The following is a 26,251-nucleotide window of genomic DNA, read 5'->3' as shown; positions in this document are numbered from 1 at the left end:
CCAAAGGTGCCCCATGGTGCCCTACTGTCATGGGGAAAGCGTGGCCAACATGGTGGGGATCCACGGCCAGCATAGGCTTGACTCAGGCCCAGGTTTGAATCTGGGCTCTGCTTCTTCCAAATCTCTGTAACTCTGAGCAGTTTACAAATCTCTCTGAGTCTCTGCATCTTTATTCATAAAATAGAGGGTGTGGGAAATGGCGCCTGGCCCATGGGGTTTCATAACGATTCAATGAGTGTGTGTCTGTAAAGCAAATAGCCCAATTCTTGGCCGCAGTAAGTGCCTAGGAAAGGAAATGCTTGCCGGCTGTACGATGCTGCGCCTGCTGACTCCAAAAGTCTTCCTTTTCTACCACCTTCCCATCCTGCAGAGATGTCTGTTTCCCGTCCCGGCCCACCTCCATGCACTTGGTACTGAAGACCAACATCTGACAGCTGCCCACTTTCACACGGCTGTTAACCAGCATCACGTGTGTGCTTTCTGCCCTGTCTTCCCAACTAGGGACACCTCCTTACCTCCCCCCTCGGGACCCTCGGCAGGGCCCTGCCCAGAGTAAAAGCTGAACAGGGGTTCATGGCTGGAACTGGCTATCACCCCATGTGTCTGAGTTGATTGAGGCCCCTCCTGCCCGGATGCAGAGGGATGCGTAAGGTGGCCTTCGTTCAGGGGGCGGGGTACCATCCTGAACCTCTGAGGTCTGCAGAGAGTTAGTAAACAGAGCTTTGAGGGATGGAAGTAGGCTAAGGGGAAAGGGGTGATATTCAGGTTACATAAAGGCAATAAAGGTGGCCCAGCCCGTGATGCCAGGAGCCACTCCCGAAAGCAGCTCTCCACCACCTGGCAGCTCCCCAGATCCCTGGCACAGAGCAAGGGCATAACAGAATGAATGAACGAATGAATGAACAGATAAACTTAAGCCCAGCAGGACCTGGCAACCACCACCCACAGGGGAACCAGGAAACAAAGCTTCAAACCGAGCAGGACTATTGCCGACATGATGGCAGCGGATAGCAGTGACAGGGAAGCTTCGGTGTCTGCGTGCCTGCTGCGTGCCAGACCCTCTGCAGAGCCCTCCCGGTGCATTTCTTCATTTGCTCCTTGCGACCCTCCTATTCCCATTTTGCAGGTAGGGAGACTGAGGATTAGAGAAGGCAAATCACTTGTCCAAAGTCACAGTCAGTAAAGAATCGAGCCTCGCCAAACCCAGGTCCCTCTGACACCAGAGCTCATGCCCCTCACTGTTGTCTCCCCCCAGACTTGACTGAGCTGGGTTAGCCCTTCAGGAGCTTTGTCCCTGAGACATAAGCCCGGTGCCAACAGCGGCTGGGCACTCCCAGGCCGACACCGAAGCCTGATGTTGGAGTCTCTGGGCAAAGCCATTCTCTGTGCTCTACTCTGCTCCAAGCTGGGCTCAGCCAAAGTCCCGGAGCAGCATCCATTTTTGTGTCCACCTCTGCCTGGCCAATCAGGCTCTGACAGCCAGAAGGGGCCAGCATGACAGCTGGAAGCATGCACCCCTCTCTCAACTCTCCTATGCCTCCCCCCTCAGGCCAGCCGGGGCCCAGAAGGGGAGAGAAAAGCAGGGTCTTTTAAAAGGACTCAAAGAGAAAAAAAAGACCCATCAGCAATCATTCCAGGATTTGGGAAGACTAAGATTTTTTTGTTTTCCATCCCCAGGGGAGAACAAAAATATCTGAGCGAAAAAAGAAAATCAAAGGGCGCCTGGGTGGCTCAGTCAGTTGAGCATCCGACTTTGACTCAGGTAGTGATCTCATGGCTCATGAGTTCGGGCCCCATGTGGGGCTCTGTGCTGACCGCTCAGAGCCTGGACCCTGCTTCGGATTCTGTGCCTCCCTCTCTCTCTGTGCCCCCCCCCGCCCCCACTCATGCTCTGTCTCTGTCTCTCTCAAAAGTACATAAACATTTTTTAAAAAATAACACAAGAAAGAAAGAAAATCAAGATTCCAAAAGAGCCTGGTGAAGAGGAAACACCTGTGTTGAGGGCTGGGAAACAGCACCAGGCAGATCCAGGCTCCACCCTCACGGAGCCCTGTGGTCAAGTGGAGGACGGAGGTCAGTCATCAGACTGTGGCAAGGATAAGGACAAAACCCAGGCCTGGTGGGGTCACCAGTGAAGGCTTCCAGGGGGAAGTGACCTGCAAGGTAGAGAGGCCCAGGGTTGAGTCGATTCCCAGGCAGAATTAGGGAAGTGTGTCTGGTGAAGGCATGGAGAAGAGAGGAAACGTGAAGGAGCGGCTGAGTCGGGGGCAGGGTGGGGGGTGCAGAGTTGGAGTGGTAAGCGAGGACAGGTGAGGCAGGGCCTGGTCAGCTCTGATAGGACCCTTGGCCTGTTGTAGCAGGTGGTGGCATGATGAGATGGACATTTTAGAAAGAGCTTCCTGGCTGCTGTGTGGAGCGTGGCTGGACACAGGTAAGCCTGGATGGAGTCAGGGTAGGGGGAGACAAAGGAGTTGAGGCAGGAGAGGGAGGTGGCCAGGGTGAGGGAAACAGTGGGGGTGGGGAGAGAGGCCCGACTCCAGAGATACTGGGATGCAGAGGGGCCCGGACTTGGATTGGCCATGTGTGCTGGGCAGGGGAGGGTAGGCAGGGCAGAGGGAGAGGGAGGCCCCCGGGTCTCTGGGCAGCATGGGTTAGGGTGGTGATTTGCACCAAGATCAAACACAGAGGCAGCTTTAGAAGAAAGGGTCGCGCGCAGTTCATCAGGGCTACAGGAAAATTACGTCAGCCGCTTGTCCTAACCACGGATCACACGACCACACTGAAAACGGCCAGCAACAAACTGCGAAGCACTTTACAAAGCGTTTCCTACCAGGAACTCCTGTGGCCACCTGATCATCCACTAAGGTAAGGACTGCTGGGTCCCCATTTCAAAGATGAGCAAATCGAGGTTAAGGGACTTTCCCAACGCCATGGAATCAAGGGGGAGGCATGAGAGTCTCAGTCTTCTCGCTCCCAGTCTAGCAGGGACTCTACAGCCATATGTTTCCATTTAAAACGATATCTGGGGACACCTGGGTGGCCCAGTTGGTTGAGCATCTGACTTTGGCGCAGGTCATGACCTTGCAGTTCATGAGTTCAAGCCCCACATCGGGCTTACTGCTGTCAGCACGGAGCCTGCTTCAGATCCTCTGTCCTCTCTCTCTCTGCTCTGCCCCACTTGCGCTCTCTTTCTCTGTCTCTCTCAAAAAGGAACATTTAAAAAATAAAATAAAATAAAACAAAACAAAATAAAACAGTATCTGATTTCTGGGCAGGGAAACAAATGACAGAGGATACAATTCTCTTGCCATAAAGCAGAACTATGACGGGGCCACAGACCAAAATGTTCGTAGTTGGGTATCTCACTGGCCATTTAAATTTTCCTCTCTTTAGATTATATTTTGGAAATGTCACCAATGGATGGATTTTATTTTTGTAAAGAGACAACGAACTAAAAGATAATTCTAAAAATAATTTTTAAAGATGATACAAGGACATCACAACCATGAAACAGAAAAAAACAAACACCAGCACTCAGAATGTTTCTTGAGTTTGCATTTTCCTTTCTGACACTAGCTGCGAAGGGAGTCAGGAACCCGTGCCCACAGGCGCTCTTTAGGGGATAAACTTTTTGTTGTTGTTCTTTGGTGATTTTTTTTTTTTTAATTTAAACGTTTATATTGGCCCCAAATCTCCTTCCACCCACATTTTTTCTTCTCACTCTCTTGGGTGCTAGCTCCGAGGTACTCGGAACAAGGGGTGTTTAATGCGCTGAGGCAGATGCCGCGAGAGATGTTGCCAAGGGGCTGCTGAGCAGACGGAGCCCGGGAAATAAATTCGTAAATAGAGTCTGGGCAGAGACCATTAAAAGTGTTGTCCTAGTGTCTCTTTATGGGGCAGAATGCTGTCATGCTCAGGCTGCTGCGGGTCAGCTGGCCTCTTGTGCTGGGTTGAGGTCCCCGTTGCTGCATAAACTAGCTTGTTTTTCCCACTTTCGGCGACGAGCCTTAAAACAGACAGAAAAGCCCTTCTCATGCCTGCGACTGCCGTGACTTGGGGCTGGCAAGCAGGGCCCAGGGCGCTCACCAAACCTGGTTTGCTTTGTCTGTCAGAGAGACACGGTTCAGGTTAATGGCGTCTGCAGATGCAAGCACAGGCTGGAAATGGAACATTCCAGAGGAAGCAAAGGAGGAGGAGAGGCCACTACACTCACTGCTTGAGTTTAGCTAATGTGTCTGGCCTTCAAAAAGACAGTATGGGCTTTCTGGCCTCTGAGCCAGAGATCAAAATGCCACAATGAGGTACAAAGGTGTTAATCTGAATACTAACTGTAATGGTAAAAACCACTGGAAAAGAGAAACAAATAGTTCTCACTGTGTGTGTGTGTGTGTGTGTGTACACATACACATATATATGTGTATATATATATGTGTATATGTATATATACATGTGTATGTATATGTATGTGTGTATATATATACATATATATGTATGTATATATATACATATATGTATGTATATATACGTATATATACATATATGTATGTATATATACGTATATATACATATATATGTATGTATATATATACATACATATGTATGTATATATATATACACATATGTATGTATATATATGTATGTATATATAGATATATATATGTATATATATGTGTATGTATAATCAATATGAAGCCTTCAAAAATCAAGTTTATGCTATACTTATGGGCAAGGGCTTATTTTCAAGATAGTTTAAAGGAAGAATATGCCCACAAAAAATAAATAAGCCACAGGTAAGGATAGACTGCAGACCTGGACCAATGCTAGGTAGAAGGCATTAGGCCAGTTCCCCATTGCCCATTTGTATGCCCACTCCCCTGGAGAAGGGCAGCCCATGAGAATAGAAATTTCTGTGTTTTCTTCACTGATATATCCCCAGTGCCTGACACTCAATAAATATGCATCAAATGGAAAAACATAAATCACATGTATGGAGAATGTTCATGACATGAGAAATATTTTTGAAATTATATTAAGAAAAAAGTAAGAAAGAAAAGGTAAGTATGTGCATGGGGGAAAATGCTAGAAGGAATTACATGAAAAGTGTTGACTATGACTAGCTGAGTGCTAAAGTTATGGGTGACCTTTCCTTACAATTTTCTGTATGTGTTTAAGCAAAGTAATTTACCAATTACAATGACTTGAACAAAGACAACAATGATAAAGACGGAATAAAGGGGCGCCTGGGTGGCTCAGTCGGTTAAGCGGCCGACTTCGACTCAGGTCGTGATCTCGCAGTCCATGAGTTCAAGCCCCGCGTCGGGCTCTGTGCTGACAGCTCAGAGCCTGGAGCCTGTTTCCGATTCTGTGTCTCCCTCTCTCTGACCCTCCCCTGTTCATGCTCTGTCTCTCTCTGTCTCAAAAAATAAATAAACATTAAAAAAAAATTAAAAAAAAAAAAAGACGGAATAAAAATGTAGCGTGCAGCATGGTTCAGAAAGCTGTTAATCCTCTCTAGATGGTCCTGTGGCCTGTGGGGAAGCAGTCAGCCTGGGCCTGCCAGAGTTAACCCTGAGCCAGGGTCAGCAGGGAGTGGGGGGTCTATGCTCAGACCTGGTGGGAACTGGGAGCTTCTGGCCCCTTGAACTTGACTTCCAAAGACCAGGTAAGAATGTGGGTGTTAGAATACCCTAGAAAAGACAGATTAGAGTCCTAACTTCTAGTACTCCAGAATGTGACCTTATTTGGAAATAGGGTCTTTACAGAGGTAATAGAGTTAAAATGAGATCATTAGGGTAGACCCTAACCCAATATGACCAGAGTCCTTATAAAAAGGGGAAACGTGAACACACAAACACACATACAGAAAAGGACAGGTGAGGGTGAAGGCAGAGATCAAAGTGATGCTTCTACAAACAGAGCAAAGCCAAAGATTGCGAGGAACCACCAGAAGCTAGGGGAAAGGCTTGATCCCAAACTTCCAGCCTCCAGAACTGTGAGACAGTAAATCTGTTGTTTAAACCACCCAGTCTGTGACACTTTGTTATGGTGGCGAAAGTAAACCAAGACAGCAAAGGAAAGCCTACCATGGAGTCAAGTCACGGGGAGAACATGGCAAGTCACTTCTTTCCCTGGGACTCGGTTTATCTACATGGAAAATGGGAGACCTGGCCTACAGCAGTGGGTTTTAAACATGGTTTTAACCTTGGGAATAAAATCTTACAAAGAGGTACAAACATAAAAGGTAAAAAGAAACCCTGATCAGTTAGAAGCCTGCTCTGGACCATACCCCCTCCCTGCAGAGCAGCCTTTGAAAACAATTCCAGATCATCTGTAAAATCTTGGTCAATACCCCTATTCTAAGAACCTCCAAACTCGAAACCCACAACTAGGATCACTGAGCATCTCACATGCACCCAAGCTTGCTCTGGACACCGGGAACCCAACCCCTTTGCCTTCAAGAGGCCGTTGGTCTTGTTGGAGAGGTGAAGCTAATACCCGGAAAACCGGGCAGATAAGCCAGGCTGCCCTGTCCCTCCTGAGAGCTACAGCTGCAAACAGGTCACCTGATGTTCTAAATCCACCACATCTAAATTTATCTTGCCCTTCAAGGACGAGCAGATGCTGTGCCTTATCAGAGCACGGTAAGTGGCAGAATGACAGACGTGACGCGCCCTTATCGCCCCAAGGACGGGAATGACGTCCGCAGAAAGACTTGGTCTCCCTGACGATGAAATCAAGAGCTCACGTGCCAGGAGGACGGACGGGGACTGGGTCACGCAGGCCCTCAGGTGGGGTGGGACCTGTCCCAGGAGCCCGGATTCCTTTCCAGACCCTTAAGTGTGCCTCGCGATGCTGGGGCGGGGAGGGGGAGCCAATGGGCCCTGAGGAAGGGTGCACAGAAGGGGAGGCTGTTCGCAGTAAGGACCAGTCCCTGTTGCATCCCTGGGGGAGGACCCAAGGCGTCCCATTCCACACAGGAAGAGGAAGAAAGAGAACTCTCAGTGAGCACCAACAGTGTGCGGGCAGACCACTGGGGGCTGGATTAAGGGGCCACTGATGGTCAGAAAGCAGAGCTGAGCAGCCCAGTCTCTAGGGATAGTGTCCAAGGTCAGACTGGGCTGATGGGGGCCTGGGCTTCCCTCACCAGACAGAGGCCCTACAACCCCACCTGCTGAAGGCTACAGGATGGTTCCTGCCTGCCAGCATCCAAGCAGAATGGAGCAAGTGCCCCTCAGCCACGGTCCTGCAGATCAAAGGGGATGAGGCTCTGACCATCCTCTCGGAGCCCACAGACTCATTAGGGGACATGAAGTCAACAAGGAAAGAAGATTCTGCCCCGCCGTGGAATCAGGTGGGGGATTCAGTCTTTACTCACTCAACTTTGGTTGTTTGTTTTTTGAGACAGAGAAAGAGAGAGAGAGAATGCGCGGGAGAGGGGCAGAAAGAGAGGGAGAGAGAAAATCCCAAGCAGGCTCTGCACTGTCAGTGCAGAGTCCAATGTGGGGCTCGATCCCACAAACCATGAGATCATGACTTGAGCCGCAATCAAGAATTGGATGCTTCACCGACTGAGCCACCCAGGAGCCCCTCATTCAACTTTTAAGTACCCAAATAACATGCCAATGCATTCTCCTTTTTTAAAAAAGTCACCTTATAGATAAAGCTGATGTCCCCTCTGACTTCCATGCCTCCCCTGGGGCAACCACTGTTAGGACTATGGGGTGCCACCTTTCAGAACATCCACACGTCCTTTCAAAGAGATCCACCAGGCTAGGGGTCAGGGCAGAGTGTGTGACACTATGGGCTTCCCAAGGTGTGCGGTGGGGCAAAGGGAAGGAAAGAAGGCTGAGGACTGCAGGAATCAGGGTGAACCTCCAGGAGAAGGGGTCTGGAGGTGGGGGCTCAAGGAAAGGTAGGATTCATTGATGACCCCAAGGCAGGTGTCCCTGGGGACTGGACCCATGTGATGTCAGCACAAAAAGAGCCCCATTCATCATTTGTAGCCAATTCAGCCTCTCTAAAGCCCTCCCAAAGGGTCCTCGCCTTTGCCCTCCCACCACCAGCACCATGATGATGAGGATGAGGATGACAAGGACAATGACAATGAAGGCATGTGCTGGACACTCTGCTGGCCCTAATAACAGTTCTCCTGCTGTGGCATCAGTGTTTCCGTTTTACAGGCAGTGAAACTGCAGCCCAGAGAAATTAAGCAAGTTGCTTAATGTCACATGGCTGGGGGCACCATTGACCATAATGCCAATGCTGGAGGTCCCTCCACAGGACTGCACTGCTTCTGTGGCCAGTGCTACAGCTCTTGGGCCTCAACAATGCCTGGCACACATCAGGGGCTCCACAAATAGTTGTAGGCTGACTTCTTGTGTAAAGAGCATGAGCAATGTTGGGTGAATAATCAAGCACTAGGCAGTCCAAGGCAATTTTCACGCTATTACAGTGTTTGGGGGTTGTTTTGTTTTGTTTTTTAAGTTAAGAATCTATATTTTCTTCTAGGCATCCCCGATAATCTAGAGCTTCTGCTCCTGGAGAGTTAAGGCTTTGGCAAGAAGCTCTCCCACGAGGCAAACGAAATGTCCCCCATCCATCTGTGAGTGCACAGGGCATCACGGCAGTTACTTTCTGTGAATGGCCTCCTCGTGAACGTCAGTCCCGCCAGGGGGTGGGGAGGGGGACTTGATTTATTATATGGCTTTTGGACAGTTCCTCCAGAAATACTGCCAAATAGAGGAATAATCAACTCTTTCACTCAAGCCCCTCATACTTTTTTTTTTTTAATGAAAGAATAAAGTACGCAATGAGCCTGAACTAAATAAATAAAAATGCCACACTTTTGCCCAACAGAACTTTCTGCGTCACTGAGGAATATTTACAGACCTCAACAATCTTTTATCTTCATGATGACGTCCAACCTTCTCAGTTTTGGGCATTCTGAGAACGTCTTTGATTTGGGTTCTCTAATTGTCTTATGGGAACAATTAGTTTATTAACTAATAATGTCATTATTCGATGGTGCTTTGAACAGACATTAGAGAACCGCTTCCCTCTCTTGCGGTCTGCCCACCCTCCACCAGGGCTGTCTGAAATCAGTTACTCACGTCTGGGCTCACACTGGAAACAGATACATGTGGCAAGGAATCTCTACTCATTGCTGGCAATCACAGGTCTGGTTTCAGGCTGGGTAGGGAGGCAATGTCCATTCAGCCACTTTATCCATCCGCCCACCCACCCATCCATCCATTCACTGTGCCAGCCATGGAGACCTCCATGATAGAAATGACATGGTCCATACCTTCAGAGATCTCACACAAAGAGATGCCCTGGGAGGCTCAGAGTGAGGCCACGTCCTCCAGGAATGTTCCTCATGGGTGGAGACCTCAGTATTGTTCTCTAGCTCAGCATCTGGTATCTCCATCATGCAACTCTCTTGATTTGTTATCACCTCCTTATTTCCCAGTCTCCTGGGCAAAGCTGTGAATGAGTTCCGAGATGGCAAGAACCAGGTCTACCTCCCCAGTGGGTGGTGCATAATAAGTGCTCAATAGGGTGCCTGGGTGCCTCAGTTGGGTAAGCATCCGCCTCTTGGTTTTCAGCTCAAGTCATGATCTCATGGTTTGTGGGATCAAGCCCCGCATCTGGCTCCATGCAGACGGCGTGGAGTCTGCTTGGGATTCTCCCTCTCTCCCTCTCTCTCTGCCCCTCCCCCCTCTCAAAATAAATAAACACTTAAAAAATAGTAAGTTGCTCAATAAGTACTTTTTGAATAAGCAAATGAACACACAATCCATTCTTATGAAAAAAATAAAGACAGAAAAAGACCAACTCTGCTTTGAGTACTGGCTGTGGCCTGATGCCCAAGATGTTTATGAGTCAATCTGATGTTGGGGAGTGGAAAGCTGTAGCTCAGGGCCCGGGGCCCGGACCCTCCTGGCAGGTCACTTCTACTCTTGGAGCCTGTATACTTAGGTCCGAAATGTGTGGTCGGAGAAGATACTTTCAGTTCCTTGAGTTGGGCACTCTATGAAAACCTCACATCCCTGGGAGAATTGGTCAAACTGCAGCCTCAAGGAATAGGGGCCTGGCTGGACTCCCCCATCTAGCAGATGTGAGGCCATGGCCCCATCTTGTAAGTGTATGAAGCTTCTTCATGCACACAGCAAGGGTTGGGGAAAGGGTGCCATAGACTAGATGCTTCCCAAGTCCAAGCTTCTAGTTCCCTAAGTGGAGGAGACTGGCTAAGATGAAATTTGGGTACAGCAAGAACAGGTCACATGATTTTTAAAAGAGCCCCAACTTCCAACACTGCACACCTCACTCACTCCTTGATTCACCCAATATTTGGTGGGGCCCTACTATGTGCCGGGCACTGTTCTAGTGGTGAACCAGACAAGACACAGTCACTACTGTTGTGGAACATCCAGTCCAGTTGGGGAGACGGAGAACACACAAATCAACAGCTGAACAAAAGATGATTTCAGATGCAGTATGGGCAAAGAACATTAAGAAATTGTGAGGGGTGCCTGGGTGGCTCAGTGGGTTAGGCATCCGACTTTGGCTCAGGTCATGATCTCATGGTTTGTGAGTTCTAGCCCCTCATTGGGCTGTCTGCTGTCAGCACAGAGCCCACTTTGGATTCTTTGTCCTCACTCTCTCTGCCCCTCCCCTACTCTCTCTCTCTCTCTCTCTCTCAATAAATAAACAAACAAACAAACGTAAACATAAAAAATTTTTTTGCACCATGTGAGAGGCAGCAAGTAGCGGGAGAAGCTGGTTGGGAAGGCTTCTATCTGAGCTGAGACCCAACAACTACCTGGCAAAACGTAGGAAGAACATTCCAGGTGGAGGGAACAGCAGGTGCAAAGGCTCCAGGCTGGAAACATACGTGCGTAACTGGAGAACAGAAAGGTAACCCGTGCGGCTCGTGAATGGGGCAGGAGGGGGTGACCCGAGACGAAGGTGAGGGTCTGCCCATGCAGGGCAGTCTGGGAAGGGCATTGCCAAGAGGTCCGTGGGTAAGATTGAGAGGGTTCGTGGACTTGGAGGGAGAAAAATGTCATCTCTCTTTTCACCAGTCTTTACCTGAAAATGAGCACTTCCTTCAGTCACGAATGCCAACAACAACCGACAGTGACGTTAGTGGTGCCAAGCATTCGTCAACAACAAGATACTGCAGATGCATTCATAACACCACTGTGGCAGCATCTGGAGACATCACTTCTGCTCATCACAAACCCAGAGTTACAGTTACAGCTGTTAGACCAGCCAGTTGGACGCTACTATCTAAAGTGTTAACAAAGGAGCACGTATATTTCAACATCATAAATTCTTAAAGTATCTCATAACTGAATCTGAAAAGAACTGGTTTCCTTTGTAACCCTACATATTTTGTTTTATACAAGGAAAAGCATTATTCTGAGAAGGGGTCCCTAGGCTTCACCCGACGGCCAAAGTGCTCACAAGGAGTTCGGTTTCTACTCCAGGAGGGACGGAGAACTGCTGACGTGCTTTCCACAGGTTTCGTGGGCTGCAGCCTCCAGGCTGCAAAGTCACCCTGGCTGTGGGAGAAGACTGTGCTCGTACAAGGTGGTACCAAAGGCAAGTGAGGGCATGGCCTACTCCGACCTCTGTCCTGGGCAATGTGGAGGGGGCAGCGCCCCTGGGGCCTCGAGGGCTCATCCCAAGCCTCTCCCACCCACCCACCACACCACCTCATGCTGCCCTCTTGACACAGAGGAGCCCTGTCACTTGGCCCAAAGCCCGCCCCAGGGCATCCTCCCAAAGAGCTTCAGAAAGTGAGCACGCGTGTCCACAAGAAAAATAAATGCGGCCTCTGCCACTGTTTGGTTTGAATATTGGTCCAGAACAGAAACGAGATTTGTACTTTAGAAAGCCTTCCAGCAGGACCCCAGCAGAGGCTGGGCAAACACCAGGCTGATGGACGGTGAACACTCGGGAAGGCCCAAGCACCGGGACCCACTGCCCCGAGCGGCAGCTTTATGGCGGCCTTCCTGTTTTCCCCGGGCCTCTCTTCACACTGCTCTCTCACACACTGAGTCTTTTCAATGCCCTCCAGGAGAACAGAAGAATCCATTTGCACACACGAGCACACACGTTTCTCTCACCCTCCCCAGGGGGTGGACCCTGCCAGGAGGCCTGTTTATGGACATACAGGGACAGATGGGGAGGGGGGCCCGCGGGTGGGGTCCTCAGAAAATCTGAGAGCTGAATCCCATGCTCCCAGATCCCCCAGACCAGAGGTGAGACTGAGGTCTGGCCAACTGGAAGGTGAGGGACATTTGTGGTGTTTCTGGGGCGGTGCTAGAAAGCTCATGGGGAGCAGGGATGCAGTGTGGGGTATGGGGGAGGGGGCTGGGAAGGGCAGGACTGGCTCACCTCGAAGGATCAGAACGGCATCCGAGAGGAGTGGAGAGGAGGCGTGCACCGGGTCTTTGGAACCAGATTTAGTGAGCAGAAAAGGAAACTGAGGCACCCATGTTGCTGATGAGGACCAGCAGAAGAGAGACAGCTCTAGCAGACAGCTACACCAACCGCTGCCCGTTCAGCTCAGAGCCCCTTTCCCAGGCTTCTGACTAGAAAAGAACACACTGGGGTTTCTTTGGAGGGGGAGGAGGTTGATTTTTTTTGTCTACACCCATTGGCATTTCTGGGCTGTGAGTGTCTCCAGCACCCGGTGCCTGGGAATAAGGAAGGCAGAAAAGAGAACCCAGGAGCTCACTGTCAGGTCATTCTTCACATTCCCGGGCCCCCAGCCAGTCTGCCTTCTTGTCTCCAGTTTTCAGAATTTTCCTATATTTGTTTCGTACGTAATGTCCAGAGCTTTGGCCTGTCCTTGGTGGGAGGGCCAGGGACAATACATCTCTTCTATCGTGTCTGGAACCAGAAGTCCTGTATTTCATACTTATATGTTTTATATTTTTAAGCAACACATGACTCAAATATAGAGATTACTCAGGTTTCTTTAACCTGCATGGCAGGAATGCCCTTTACACGGCTTTCAATGCTCTTCCATTTATTGGAAACACTGTATAAGTTGATTGTTATGCCCCTTCATCCTTTCCTTTGCTCATTCAGCCACCCAGCTGTCTGCTGTGAGCCTCCAGGCACCAGGTACACAGTAGAGAATTTAAAAGATCCTTCCCAAAGAGCCTTTCCCACTTGGGGTGAGCACACAGCAAACCACAGCTGAGGCAGGGTACCCCCACAGAAGAGAACAGTGTGCTCTGAAAGACCCTGGCCAGGGGGGTAATTTAAATTCTCTGAGGAAGACATGAACAGACACTTTTCCAAAGAAGACATCCAGATGGCCAACCGACACATGAAAAGACGTTCAACATCACTCCTCATCAGGGAAATACAAATCAAAACCACAATGAGATACCACCTCACACTTTAGAGTGGCTAAAATGAACGACTCAGGAAACAACAGATATTGGCGAGGATGTGGAGAAACGAGAACCCTCTTGTACTGTTGGTGGGAATGCAAACTGGTACAGCTGCTCTGGAAAACAGTGTGGAGGTTCCTCAAAAAATTAAAAATAAAACTACCCTATGACCCAGCAATAGCACTACTAGGAATTTATCCAAGGGATACAGGAGTGCTGATTCGAAGGGGCACATGCTTCCAAGTGTTTATACCAGCACTTTCAACGATAGCCAAAGTATGGAAAGAGCCCAAATGTCTATCAACTGATGAATGGATAAAGAAGATACGGTATATATATACAATGGAATACTACTCAGTGATGAAAAAGAATGAACTCTTGCCATTTGCAACAACATAGATGGAACTGGAGGGTATTATGCTGAGTGAAATAAGTCAGAAAAAGACAGATATCATATGTTTTCACTCATAGGTGGAATTTGAGAAACTTAACAGAAGACCATAGGGGAAGGGAAGGAAAAATAAATGGCAAACAGAGAGGGAGGCAAACCATGAGAGACTCTTAAATACAGAGAACAAACTGAGGGTTGATGGGGGCAGGGGGTTGGGGGGGGGCGGGGAAAATGGGAGATGGGCATTGAGGAGGGCACTTGTTAGGATGAGCACTGGGTGGTGTATGTAAGTGATGAATCATGGGAATCTACTCCTGAAGCCAAGACTACCCTGTATACACTGTATGTTAGCTAACTTGACAATAAATTATTTTTTAATAAATAAATAAATAAATAAATAAATTCTCTGAGGAAGTGGTCTTGGGGCCTGACTGTGCCCCACAGGGCATTCCTGGTACCACCACCTGTGGGCAGTCTACCCAAAAGCAGAGAAGCAAATGGCTTCCCAAGAACAAGCTTTGCAGGTAAGGCCCCTCCCAAATAAGCCTGGCTCTCACACAATGACCCCGCCTCTCTGCACAGCTCTCCACTTTGAGGGCAGGGGTTCTTACCTCCTATTCAAGCTCTCTCCTCTAAATCAACACCCCAGAAAGGTCTCTTGCATCAGTCCTTTGGCTGTAAGCATGAGTGGGAGCCCCTCCTTGGGCCCACTGAGGAAAACTGGGCTCAGCACCCAGGAAAGACATTCTGGTCTCCGGTGAACTTGCTCACCCTGGACAGGAGAGGGCTTGTCTCCCCAAGGGGGTATGACAACCATGGCAACTGAGGTCTCCACCCCTAGCCCTATTCTCTCCAAGCATAAATTAGCATGAAGAACAAAATGGCCCCAGGAAATAATGGGCCAACTCCAGATAAGCTCTTCCTGTCTTCTCTCTGAAAGCCACTTGGAGTTTAACTGGCAAAACTCTCCCAGCCCCAGGAGATGTGCCCATCTTCTCTCCCACCCTGCCCCATGTGCCCCAAAGGGTGAACATCAAGGGTGAATGTGGCACCCCCAGCACAGGAAGGACCTAGCAGAGTGATGGCTACTGGGCCTCCCAGAAAGAAAGCTGAAGTGCTAAGGGAGGTGTCCTGGGCTCCTGAGGATAGCTCCAGTGAAGCCCTTTACACATGGTCTCACTTGAGTGGGTTCATGATCATTTCTTTCACCCGAGGAAACAGAGGCTCAGTCAGATTAAGTGACTCGTCAGGGGGCCAGTAGAGAGGGTGAGATTTGAACCCAAGTCTGTCTGGACCCAGAGACCCTGATCCCTTAGGCCAGCTCCACTCACCCTAAGAACACCATGGGGGTCTGATCTGAGGTAGATCTTGAGGACACTTCCCATGCATTAGCACCCCACCTTCTTCACCTGCTCACATCTGTCTTCATCGGGTACAGGTGGCTTCCTTTCATTTCATAAACACTAATTAAGCGAGCTCCTCCCTCCACGGTGGGCATGCAGGGCACACAGAACAAGCAGTTGTCATCTGCTGTGACAGCAAGGCAGAAGAATCTGGAGGGTGGGCTAAGCGGCCAGGACTAAGCAGCCCTGGGGGGCCATGTAAGTCCCGCCTAGCCTGGGGAACTGGTGGAGGCCAGGCCACATGGAAAAGCCATTCGGAAAAGCTAAGTGGTTTTGAGTGGCCTCACATTTCATAGCAGGCACTGGGCAGTTCACCCACAGCCCTGGACAGAAGTCCCAAGAGCAGCAAGGCCCACAGAGTTCTGGGTGACTGGGCCATCCTCTATCCAGCATTCAATGGATCTCGGTCTAATAAACAGTGGTTAGCACGTCCACAAGCGCTCCGACAGACAGGAGCAGATAAGAAGCCTTCACGCAGTAGGGGCTGGTGTACATGGGGCACACAGGGGAGAAGGGCCAGGGCCCCCACCAGTAAGGAGGAGCCCCACCATGCCCACCCGCTCCGTGGGAGCCCTGTGTCCTCATTTGGTGAGTTTGGCTGTGCCAGCCCCTTAAGAAACAAGGTCCCTCTGCTGTTCGAGGTGCTTTGCTGTGTGGGTGCTGGATAAAGAGTTCTGGGCTGTTACCACTGAACAGGGTGGCCCCTCAGTGAGCACATCAACATCCTCAGCAAGAGGACAGGGAGCCTAGACATTCGCCTCACCCTCAATTCCCAAAGCTTTGCTTGCTGAGGGCAGAGCCCACAGTCTCCAGGAAAGAAGGGTGGAAAGCTATATGTGGGCGCTCAGTGCCAGGCCTGGCCCACCTCCACCACCCTCCTACAAGCTGTGCAACTTTGGGCTGGTTGCAGAACATCAGTTTTCCCACCCAAGAGATGGAGTAAAAAAAAAAAAAAAAAACAAAAAGCAGTACTTGCAGGGCGCCTGGGTACCTTAGTTGGTTGGGTGTCCGACTTGATTTTGCTCATGTCACGATCTCATGGTTCATGGGATTGAGCCCAGCGTTGGGCTCCAAGCTGACAGCACGGAGCCTGCTTGGAATTCTCTCTCCCTTTCTCTCTCTCTCTCTCCTCACTATCCCCCCTCTCAAAATAAATACATAAACGTAAAAAACAAAACAAAACAGTACTTGCCTCCAAGGGTAATTGGGAGATAATCCTGCCCAGCACACACCAAAGAGTCAATGAGTGTTAGTTCCATCTTTACGTCAATTAGCAAGGATGTCAGCCTGGAGCTCCTATCTGGAATCACTTTGCTGCACTAATTGTTTCATATTTGACTCACTGTCCAAATGGTTTGGTTGTAAGTGGGCTCCTTGCTCCCCTCCCAGCCCCTTCCCATGCCCCCTCCAGGCAGGGCAGCTTACCTATGGTCCTTCGGAGGTCTTCACACTGGCTGATGTGAGGAAACTTCAGGATTTCCTTCCACTTCTTGCTTTTCCCCTTGCGCTTTCCTCCACCCCCTGCAGAAATGGGGGGAAAAGATGTCGGGCTCAGGTTGGTCTTGTGGAAGGCTCCAGAGCCTGTTTCCCATCCCGGCGAGCCTGTCCACCAGCTCCAGGGGCTGGGAGACAGCCAGGGGGCTCAAGGTCAAGTCAGTGGCACACCCCAAACCCCCCAGGCACACACACTCCCTCCTGGCCAGCATCAAGCCTGTGTGTTCTCCCCACACAGCTCTCCTCAAGCAGCAGGAGCAGTCGAGCCCCTCCAGTCATCCGTGCCTGAACCCACACCAGTTGCCCTGTTCTTTCTCCACATCTCCCCCTGCTCTTCAGGCCCCCTGGGTGCCCAGTCTCTGGCGTCAGACTAGACCCCAACCTTCCCACAGCAGGGGCCAGGCCGGCTGGACTTAATATTGCCTTCGGGCTTGGGAAGTCCTTGCGGAATGGATCCACAAGTGAGTGGACTGCAGCCGCCTCACTGCCTCCTTTTGTCCTCTTGTTTCCTGTGGAGAGTCCCGTTCCCCAACTGGAGGCCAGATGTTGGGAACAAGGACTTCAATTTCCACTTGTCTTGTGTACCCCCTTCTTCTCCCTCCCCCACAAACCCCAGGGTCTCAGAGGATGTATACTCAAGGCTGGAAGGACTCCTGAAGGGCCCCATCCTGCCTCGCATCCTCCTCTGTGTGCATGTGCGATGAACACGCACATGCTAGGGATACGCACGTGTGATGGACGTGCACGCATGATCAGCACACGTGCAATGAATCTGCACACACGAGGAACATGCACACGTAATGAAGATGCAATAAACACGTGGAGCTGAGTAAGGTACACACTCAGGGCATTCCCACCAACCACACTAGTCTTATCCAAGGGACAGTGGACAGATGTCCGAACGCTCAGGTATACAAACAGCAAGGGGAGGCACCAACTCTGGCCTGTGTTCCTGAGCCTACCGGCATTTGAGCCTCAGACCTGGAGGCCCCTCTGTGTCTAGTGGCCAGGACCTTCCAGGGACTGAGATGCCATTACCCACCATCCACCTCCAGAGTGGCCTTAGATACCACATCACTAAAGATCACATAGCTCTTTAGGTCCCTCAGTATTTTAGGATATTGAGGGCCTCTCACCCTCCTCCATGTAGTCAATACCCCAACACCTGTGGACTTTAGAGCCCAGTTAGAGACACAGGATCTGGGGTAGGGCCTCGGCACCCTGGGCCTGCTCCTTGCTCGGGGTTGGGTATGCAGCACCTCCAACCTTTAACCCTTCCAGAGCGTGCCTGGGCCCCCCTCTCCAACCAGCAAACCAAGGGATACAGAAGGGCTTAGCTTGTGCCCACCCAGGCCCAGTGTGTGCCCCAGGGCTGGCAGGGAGCTGGTCTTAAGGAGTGGGGATCCCCAACTGTCAACCCTGCTGCCCTGGAAAGCTAAGGCCGGGTTCCCCATTAGCAAGTGGGTTGGCTTCTGAGGCTGGGACCAGGACCCCCACCCTGGGGGCTGGGAAATAGGAGAGGGAGCTGATGGTGGGGGTGTCCTTTCTCTGCTCTCTGCTTGTCCTGTCTTCTTTTCCTCTCAAGCCTCTGCAGAGGGCAAAGGCCTCAGACTCTACAGGACAGAACAAGTGTACATTGGGCATTTGCTGTGGCCAGGCACCATTTGAACATTATCTTGTGTAATCCTCAGAATGTCTCGTTGAGGAAGAGATCACTGTGAGCCACGTCACAGATGAAGAAACAAATATCCAAGGTTGAGCAACTCGCCGGCTGACGACCCATCTGACTCCACACTTGCTCTTTCCTCTAACCAGGGTCAACACACATGTGCGCACACTGCAGAGTCCTTCCCCGGGGCCCTTCCCTGGACTCTCTGCAGTCCTTACTCTAAATCTACAAGGCAGGACTATTACTGTTCCCCCCTGACAAATAAGGAAACTGAGGCATGGGGAAGAAAGAAGCAAGTGGCTTTCTTTACTGGCTTATTAATAGCAGAGCCAAGGCCCCAACTTGAGTAGACTCTGGACCCCAGGCACTCACCCTCACCCTTCTGTCTGTAAACCTCCCTTTGGGGTACATTGAAAGCCAGGGAAATTCTCAGGGATAAAAAAAAATTGCTGGGGTCAGACCACAGAAGTGATGCAGCATTGAGTAAGAGGAGCAGGAAAGGGGATCTCTCTAGCCGGGGCCCAAGCTTGCAAGCTCTGAGAAAAGACGTCACCCCAGACACCTGCAAACTTGTTCTGCTTGACCCACACATGGCTTGTTTGCTGTTCACTGAACCAGTTGTCAAGATTTCAAACCACGAGGAGACTTCACATGCAAATCCAGATTTCAGATTTCTCTCCATAACGAAGCATCCCACATGGCAAGAATGGGTTAGAGCTAGGGAACAGCTGCTCCCGTGGACAGGCCGTGTGGCTGCTTGGCCTCTGTAGGGATTAAAATGTGCATCCCCTAGAAAAGGGCCGCCCTCTGGAGACATCAGCAAAGTCAGATGCTCCCATCTCAGCCCCCACCAGGCTGGGAGGTCAAAAGGGGCCATTAGAACAAGAACTAAGTCCTTGTCCTTTCCTATTCCTACACCACTCGCTCCCAGATCTGGCTGGAAGAAAGCACATTTGTGTGTGTACGATAAAATATACACAACATGAAATGTGCCATCTTACCCATGATTAGGTATACGGTCCAATGGCACGGACACATTCACATTGTTATGCAGCCATCACCACCATCCACCTCCAGAACTCTTTCATCACCCCAGACTGGAACTCGGGACCTATTAAACACTAGCTCCCTCCTCCCCCCAGCCCCTGGCAGACACCATTCTACTTTCTGTCTCTGTGAATTTCACTCCTCCAGTGAAATCACACGGTATATCCACTTGTGACTGGCTCATTGTACTTAGTGTAATGTACACGAGGTTCGTTCATGTTGCGGCGTGTGTCAGATTTCATTCAGTTTTTAAGACCAAATAACATTCCATTGTGTGTAGGTACCACATTTGGTTTATCCATTCCATCCATTTTTTTAAATTTTTTTTAACATTCATACATTTTTGAGAGACAGAGAGAGACAGAGCGTGAGTGGGGGAGGAGCAGAGAGAGGAGACACGGAATCCGAAGCACACTCCAGGCTCCGAGCTGTCAGCACAGAGCCTGACATGGGGCTCAAACCCACGAACTGTGAGATCACAACCTGAGCTGAAGTCAGATGCTTAACCGACTGAGCCACCCAGGCGCCATCAACCATTCATCTACTGATGGACACTTGGGTTGTTCCCACCACTTGGCTTTTGTGATCGGTGCTGCTATGGATATCTGAGTCCCTGCTTTTAACTCTTTTGGGTATATGTCCAGGAATGGAATCACTGGGTCATATTGTAGTTGCACTTTTCTGTAGAACTGATGAAGTCTTCTGGACAGTACAGATCACCAGGCTATACTGCATCAGGCTGTCTCCCAACTCTCTGTGATCAGAACCCAGGGATGTGACTTCTGGAAAGGCCCATCCCCCTACCCCCCACCAGGTGATTCTCAAGTGGCCAGTGTATGGAAACCAGGAGCCTATTTTACATGCATATACGTGTGTGTGTGTGTGTGTGTGTGTGTGTGTGTGTGTGTGTGTGCATAGTTCTTACGGATTAATTGAACCATTAGGAACATTAACCCAGACTCATTCATTCACTCAACCAATATATGTTGAACATCTACTAGAAGGAGCTGGGACAAGAGACACAGGGTGTCACCATCTTGGGGCTTCCAACCTAGCAAGGAAGACAGACATCAAAGGCTTTATTTCAGTGGCTCGAAGCGGGGGGACAACTTTGTCCTCTGGGGGACAACCGGCAATGTCTAGAGATATTTTTGGTCGTCACAGCCGGGGTGGGGGTGCTACTGGCATCAGGTAGGCAGAGGCCAAGAACGTGGTTGAGCACTGTACAATGCGTGAGGCAGCCCCCCCACAACGGAGCGATCTGCCCCAAAATGTCAATAGTGCTGAGGTAGAGACACACTGCTTTATTTAACAAGCATTTGGACCAGCACTCAGAAGGGCAGGGTTTGGGGGAGACATGTTTGGGGCAACATGTCGCTGAAGCTGGAGTTAGGAAGGGAGGGGGTACCACCCAGGGAGCTGTCCCGGGCCAAGGGGGCAGACCTTCCGGCCCATGTGGGGCTCCTTTCCTCCTAAGGAGTAGGAGCCCCCAGAACAGGGCAGGGACTGTGGTAGGCAGAATAATGCTCCCCAAAGTGTCACCTGAACATGTTAGCCTATATCACAAAGGGGAACGAATATTACAGATGGAATTAAGGATAACAGTGGGAACATTATCTCAGGTGGTCTCGGTGGACCCAGTGTAATGGTTAGAGTCCTTACATGTGGAAGAGGGGGAAGAAGAGTCAGTTTAGAGCCATGCTGTGTGAGAAAGACCAGAAAGCCACTGCCAGCTTTGAAGACGGAAGGGGCCACGAGAAGGCGGGTGGCCTCTAGAAACCACAAAAGGCAAGAAAACAGATTCTCCCTGGGAGCCTCCAGAAAGAACGGAGCCCTGCCCACACCCTAGTTTTAACCCAGTAAGACCCATGTCAGACTTCTGACCTCCTGAAATGTAACTCATTAATTTGTGTTCTTTTAATCCATTGGGTTTGTGGTATTTGTTACAGCGGCAAAAGGAAACTAATCCAGGGACGCTCTGGCCATTAGGGGTGTCCCCCTAAATGGCCACTGGGATCCTGAACTCACCTGGCCTCCAGTTCCTTGGACACAAACCCTGCCCCTCCATAACTCAAAGAGGTCGCCACTTCCAGACAAATAGTTAGCTCTTACGTGTGCTGCTGGGTTATTAGATGACATATTTGATGACTGAAGTGTCAATACTCTATTGTTTCAGTCAGACCTGACTGTCTCTCAGGACCCTGAGGTGGTGAGGCCCAACACCCTGCTGCAGAAGTTCCTTGCGTGTCCTGGCCCTGTGACCCCAGCTGCCCCAGGCCCACCTCCCTGCTTGGGAGGATGTCAGGCCTACAGGGAGCTAAGGCCACCACCTCTCCACTACTCAGGGCCCAGCCAGGCCCCAGCAGCTGGGATGGCCAGTTCCCAGGCCTGCCCATCAACCATTGCTCATCTGTTCTCCTTGACCAGTTTCAAAGCCCTTCACCATGTGGTCACAGTCTTTCCAAGCTTTATTTCTCTCCCTGCCATTGCTCTCGGGACCTTTGCACTCACTGTTCCTTCTGGCAGTAACATCTCCTGCCTACCTACTGTGTAAATGACTTTCATCCATGCTTCAAGTCTTAACGCAGGCATTCGGCTTCAAGGCTTCCTGTGCACCGTATGGCCATCCAGGAGGGCCTTCTCTGACCTCAGTAGCTGAAGTGGGGCCCATTCTCTGCCTTCACCACTGCCATTAAACTGTGTTTGGGAGGCCCTGGTCAGTTGGGCAGCCTGTCTCTCTTGCACACACCCATCAGCTGACAGATTCACTTATCTGTCCCAACAGATTCACTTGTTCTCCCAACACATTAAGCACATTTTCACTGACGGGTCCAACCTGTATGTGTGAAGTTACTACCAGATTTCTGGGACCAGCCCCAGCTCTTACCAGTACCTGACATCTTCCTATTTAGTGATTTACTTGCCAATCCTTAGTCTCCCTGTTTGAAGGAAGACCATGGTGACAGAGACCTTGGTTTCTCTGCTCTCTGTTGCTCTCTCCTTGGCCCACTGTGGATGTGCAAACAGTATTTGCCAAGCAGATGCAAGCATTGTCCCTGTGACCTCTGCATGCATCATCCTCTCCCCCATGACCCCACAGGAGAAGTTCCTGACCCCTCCACCTGCTGAAGCCCACTCTTTCTTCAAGCCCCAGCCAGCTGTCCCTTCTAGGGCTGCCCTTGAGAGGAAGACTCCCCGCCCCGCAACTTGCCAGGCCTACAGCCTACTACCAGTTCGGCCCAGACCTATTCAGTGTCCCTCCGGGGGGTGGGGCACCTAACACAATGCCTGGTTAATCACAAGCTTTCATTAAGTTAGGATGACTGACTGGGTAAATGAATGTTTGCCGGAATAAATGACAATGTCCACCCCACCCTACCCCCAGCAGTCTGAGGTTAGCACTGAACTGGGTTCTGTGTGTTTGGTGTTCACTAAGGTGGCATTAGCCCCATTTCACAGATGAGAAGCCAGAGGCTCAGGGAGAGGAATTAATGGGATCAATGAATGAACTCCCAGCCATTTCCTGTCTTGAGCAGCTTTGGGTTTTATTTGCTTTACCATCTGACCCACTGCTGCTCATAGTTTATCTTTCATGTGCCAGAAACAATCAGTGAACTGGACATGGTCCCTGCCCTCAGGGACATCCAGTTCATTCCAGGCTTCAAAGAGCAGAGACCATGGGGGTGGCCTGGCAGGCGGTGGGGGGGGGGGGGGGGGCGGTGGGGAGCAGCTCCAGCTGGGAAGGGGATGGCAGCAACAGGGACCAGGGGGCCAGACAGGAAGAGGAAGAGGCCAAGATGCTGGGGGACATGGGCTGAAGTCTGCCAGCCCACGGTTCTGAGGAAAAGCACCAAAGGATCAAGATGGCAGGTCTTGATTCTGGAACGGGAAAGAGTTTTGCCTTTTCTCAAGGCAAAGCCTGGAGAAAGGTGGGCAATGGGAAGATGGGAGTCTTCTCTGACTCTGGACCTCACCCCCAACTGGCCCCATAGGAGGGAGGGGGCAGCTTGCAGGAAGGAAATTGCTTAGCAAATCATTGCTGCTTTCTCTAGTCCCTAGCGTCCCCCTCCACTGCCAGCTATGGCCTCACACAGGTGTACCCGGGGCAGGGGGGGCGGGGGAGGGTGCAGCTAAGGGAAGTGTGATAAGGGGGTGGCAGGGCAGGAGAGAGGCAGCCAACAGAGAGGGCTGGGGGGCTCCTCTGGCAGGAGGGCAAGTCTTAGCAGGGAGTGGAGTGTGGGACTTGGGGACAAAAGGCAAAGTAATAGTGGCTCCCATGTCTTAAGCATGGGCCACGCACTCATTTCTTGTGCTCCCATGGATACCCCCAGGGAACAATAAAAGGATCACCCCAAATAAACTGCCACAAGAGAGCTGTCACTATGGGGGAAGAAGCTGGCTTACTGTTATTCTTGTTGCTTGTACTGTGCCAGAGGGAGGTATTTGTGCCGTGAGAGCAGAGGACTGAGAGAAGACAGCACTGAGAACGAGAGGGGGCAGAGCAAGGTGGACCCATGTCTACTCCGGGGGGTGGGGGGAAGGGTATGGAGGAGGGCTCTGGCTCTGTGGCAGCTGGATCCCAGCGATGACAGCTTCTGAGCAATGAGGAGCCTCCAGCCCCGTGGCCAGACAGGCACAGCCGAGTGGAACTGCCAGCAGAGGCTCCTCCTCCGAAGGACACGGACAAAACCAGCGGCGGCAGTGACCCCGATGGTCTGTGATCTCGTTGGCTGGACTCCTTCGGGCCCTGGAGCATCTCTTCCCATCCTTGGAAGGAAGTGGGACAGACCTCTGCAAAACAACTGGCCCTGGAATTCTCATTAACCTTATGGTATGATATATTTGATCCGGAAAGTGAAGCAACATTGACACTTCCTGTGCTCTTGGGGTCAGGGGACAATCAGCTATGACATCATCGCACTTAATTCTCACATCGAGTCCATGAGGCAGGTCCTGCTACGGAACCCCTTTTGCAGGTGAGAAAATAGTCTCAGAGAGGCAAAAACCTTGCCTTAAATCACTCAAGCGGCCGTGTCACAACCTGAGCCAGGAGCCAGGTGCCAGACTCTCAGTCTAAAGTTCTTTCTTCCCTGCTGACCAACGAGCAGTTCATCAGGGGAAGCTTCCATGCATTTGGTGGAAAAACCTTCCTTCATGCCCTTGAATCTGAGGTTGAGTGTGGCTCTTGGACTGGCAGCATCAGCATCACTGGAGAATTTGTTAGAAATGCAGATTCTTGGGCCCCGCCCTAGACCTATTGACTCAGAAACTCTGGGAGTGCACCCAGCAGCCTGTGTGTTAATGAGCCCTCCAGGTGATTCTGATGCTCAGTCAAGCTTGAGAACCACTGCCCTAAATTCAGAGAAAGTCCCTGAACATCACATGGGACATGGGAGATGGAATAACTCTCTCTGGGAATTTCTCTCTCTAAAAAAGGATTTGAAGAGACACAGCAAAGTTGGGACAAACCACCAAAAGTGTTCCTCCCAGCCCCCATATTCAGTGATCCTGAGATCTGCCTGACAAGCACCGAGGTCCCTGCAACCTGCCTGACTTGAATCAGCTTGAGCCACTTACCAGGCCACCAGCCAGGGCGAGAGGCAAACTGTACAAGGGCCCTCCTGTTTCCAACGTGCTGAGTGCTGGCCCATAAGGGTCCAGGTGGGGGAGCCAGTCTCAGGGAACCCTATTCCATGCCCCCAGGCCATGGCCTGGCTCCTAACAAGCTGGACAGGAACCCCCACAAATCCCTCCTGTACCAACAGTAAGTACACATTTCCCCTACCATGTGCCTCTGCATTCTGACAGCCTCTGGACCTTGACTGTTCTACGGATCCCAGAGAGGAGTGAACCACCTCTGGAGACGGGCTTGCTGGGGTCCACAGAGGACCTGATGTGTTTCGAGGGCTCTGAGGAGGGAGAATATTTTCCCACAGAGTATGTTCCTCTAGGAAAGACTTGTCAATTCAAATCGAAAAACAGTATTGGTGAATACAGTTCCAGCCAAGGTTAGCAGGAAGAGAGACTCATTTGAGTTGACCTGCAAAGGGGATTGTTACCAGGATCATGGGGGCCTCTAAGAATCCAAGGAAAGGCAGCCAAGAGCAGCTGGGTTTTGGGAATAAGAAGGCCATGGAGACATGGAGAAGCTGGGGCTGGGGTGTCTGCCCCTCACTCCACCAGCTGCCCCTCTGCCGACCATACCAGGCTCACTCACCGCCTTGCACAGGCCCAGCTGGCCACTGGTGTACAATGAAGAATTTGGCCTTTGTCTCTGGTTCCTGGATGGTGACCTCTAAGTCCTTGGAATTTTCCAAGTGACAGAATGGCATTTTTATTCATGCGGGGTCCCCAAAACCATACCAGAGTCTATGCTAACAAGATGGCTTAAGGTGGGGCTGACCACGCCAGAATGACCAACCATATGATCGGGTAGGTTCTGAGCCTGGTGATACTATCCAGGGAGAGATGAGCAACTGGAGATTGGGCTCAACCCCATGGCCAAGGATTCCATCACTCCCGCCTAAGTAATGAAACCCCCGGTAAAAGCTCTAGGCACCAGGCTCAGGTGAATCCGCCGGCTGCTGCCGGGAAAGTGATGCGTCTCCTGCAGACCTTGCCCTATGCATCTCTCACGTTTGCTGGTTTGGATGTGTCCTTTTGCTCTAACAACATTGTAAGTAAAGTGATCTGAGGTCTGTGAGTCATTCTAGTGAATTATCAGCCTGAGGGGGTGAGAGAATCCCTGAATTTGTAGCCTGCCGGTCAGAAGTGCGTGCAGCCCAGGACCCCCAAACTTGCTGCTGGGGTCTGAAGGGAGGTCAGTCTCTGA

The 26,251-nt window shown here is 50.8% G+C and overlaps 1 protein-coding gene and 1 long non-coding RNA gene across 3 annotated transcripts in view; one reads left to right on the top strand and one right to left on the bottom strand.

The window, feature by feature from the left end:
* The window catches only part of GRK5 (G protein-coupled receptor kinase 5), a 217,941-nt gene that overhangs the window by 102,420 nt on the left and 89,270 nt on the right, over positions 1–26,251 (bottom strand). The window contains exon 2 of one of the 2 annotated variants that reach the window (XM_086680996.1): positions 16,635–16,730. The exons of the other annotated variant lie outside the window; for it this stretch is intronic. Coding sequence (XP_086537122.1) covers positions 16,635–16,730 — 96 coding nt within the window. The remainder of the gene's footprint in view (positions 1–16,634; positions 16,731–26,251) is intronic. 2 annotated transcript variants of the gene reach the window in all.
* LOC147576201 (uncharacterized) lies at positions 1,937–10,699 on the top strand. Its single transcript, XR_015241884.1, has 2 exons — positions 1,937–2,865; positions 8,509–10,699. It is a non-coding gene; the product is annotated as an uncharacterized LOC147576201 (long non-coding RNA).

The sequence above is a fragment of the Puma concolor genome, chromosome D2, assembly GCF_028749965.1.
Source record: "Puma concolor isolate L17-30 chromosome D2, mPumCon1.1.hap2, whole genome shotgun sequence".
NCBI classification, from domain to species: domain Eukaryota; kingdom Metazoa; phylum Chordata; class Mammalia; order Carnivora; family Felidae; genus Puma; species Puma concolor.
Note: the sequence above shows the minus strand (reverse complement) of the source record. Positions and strands in the feature narration are given on the sequence as shown.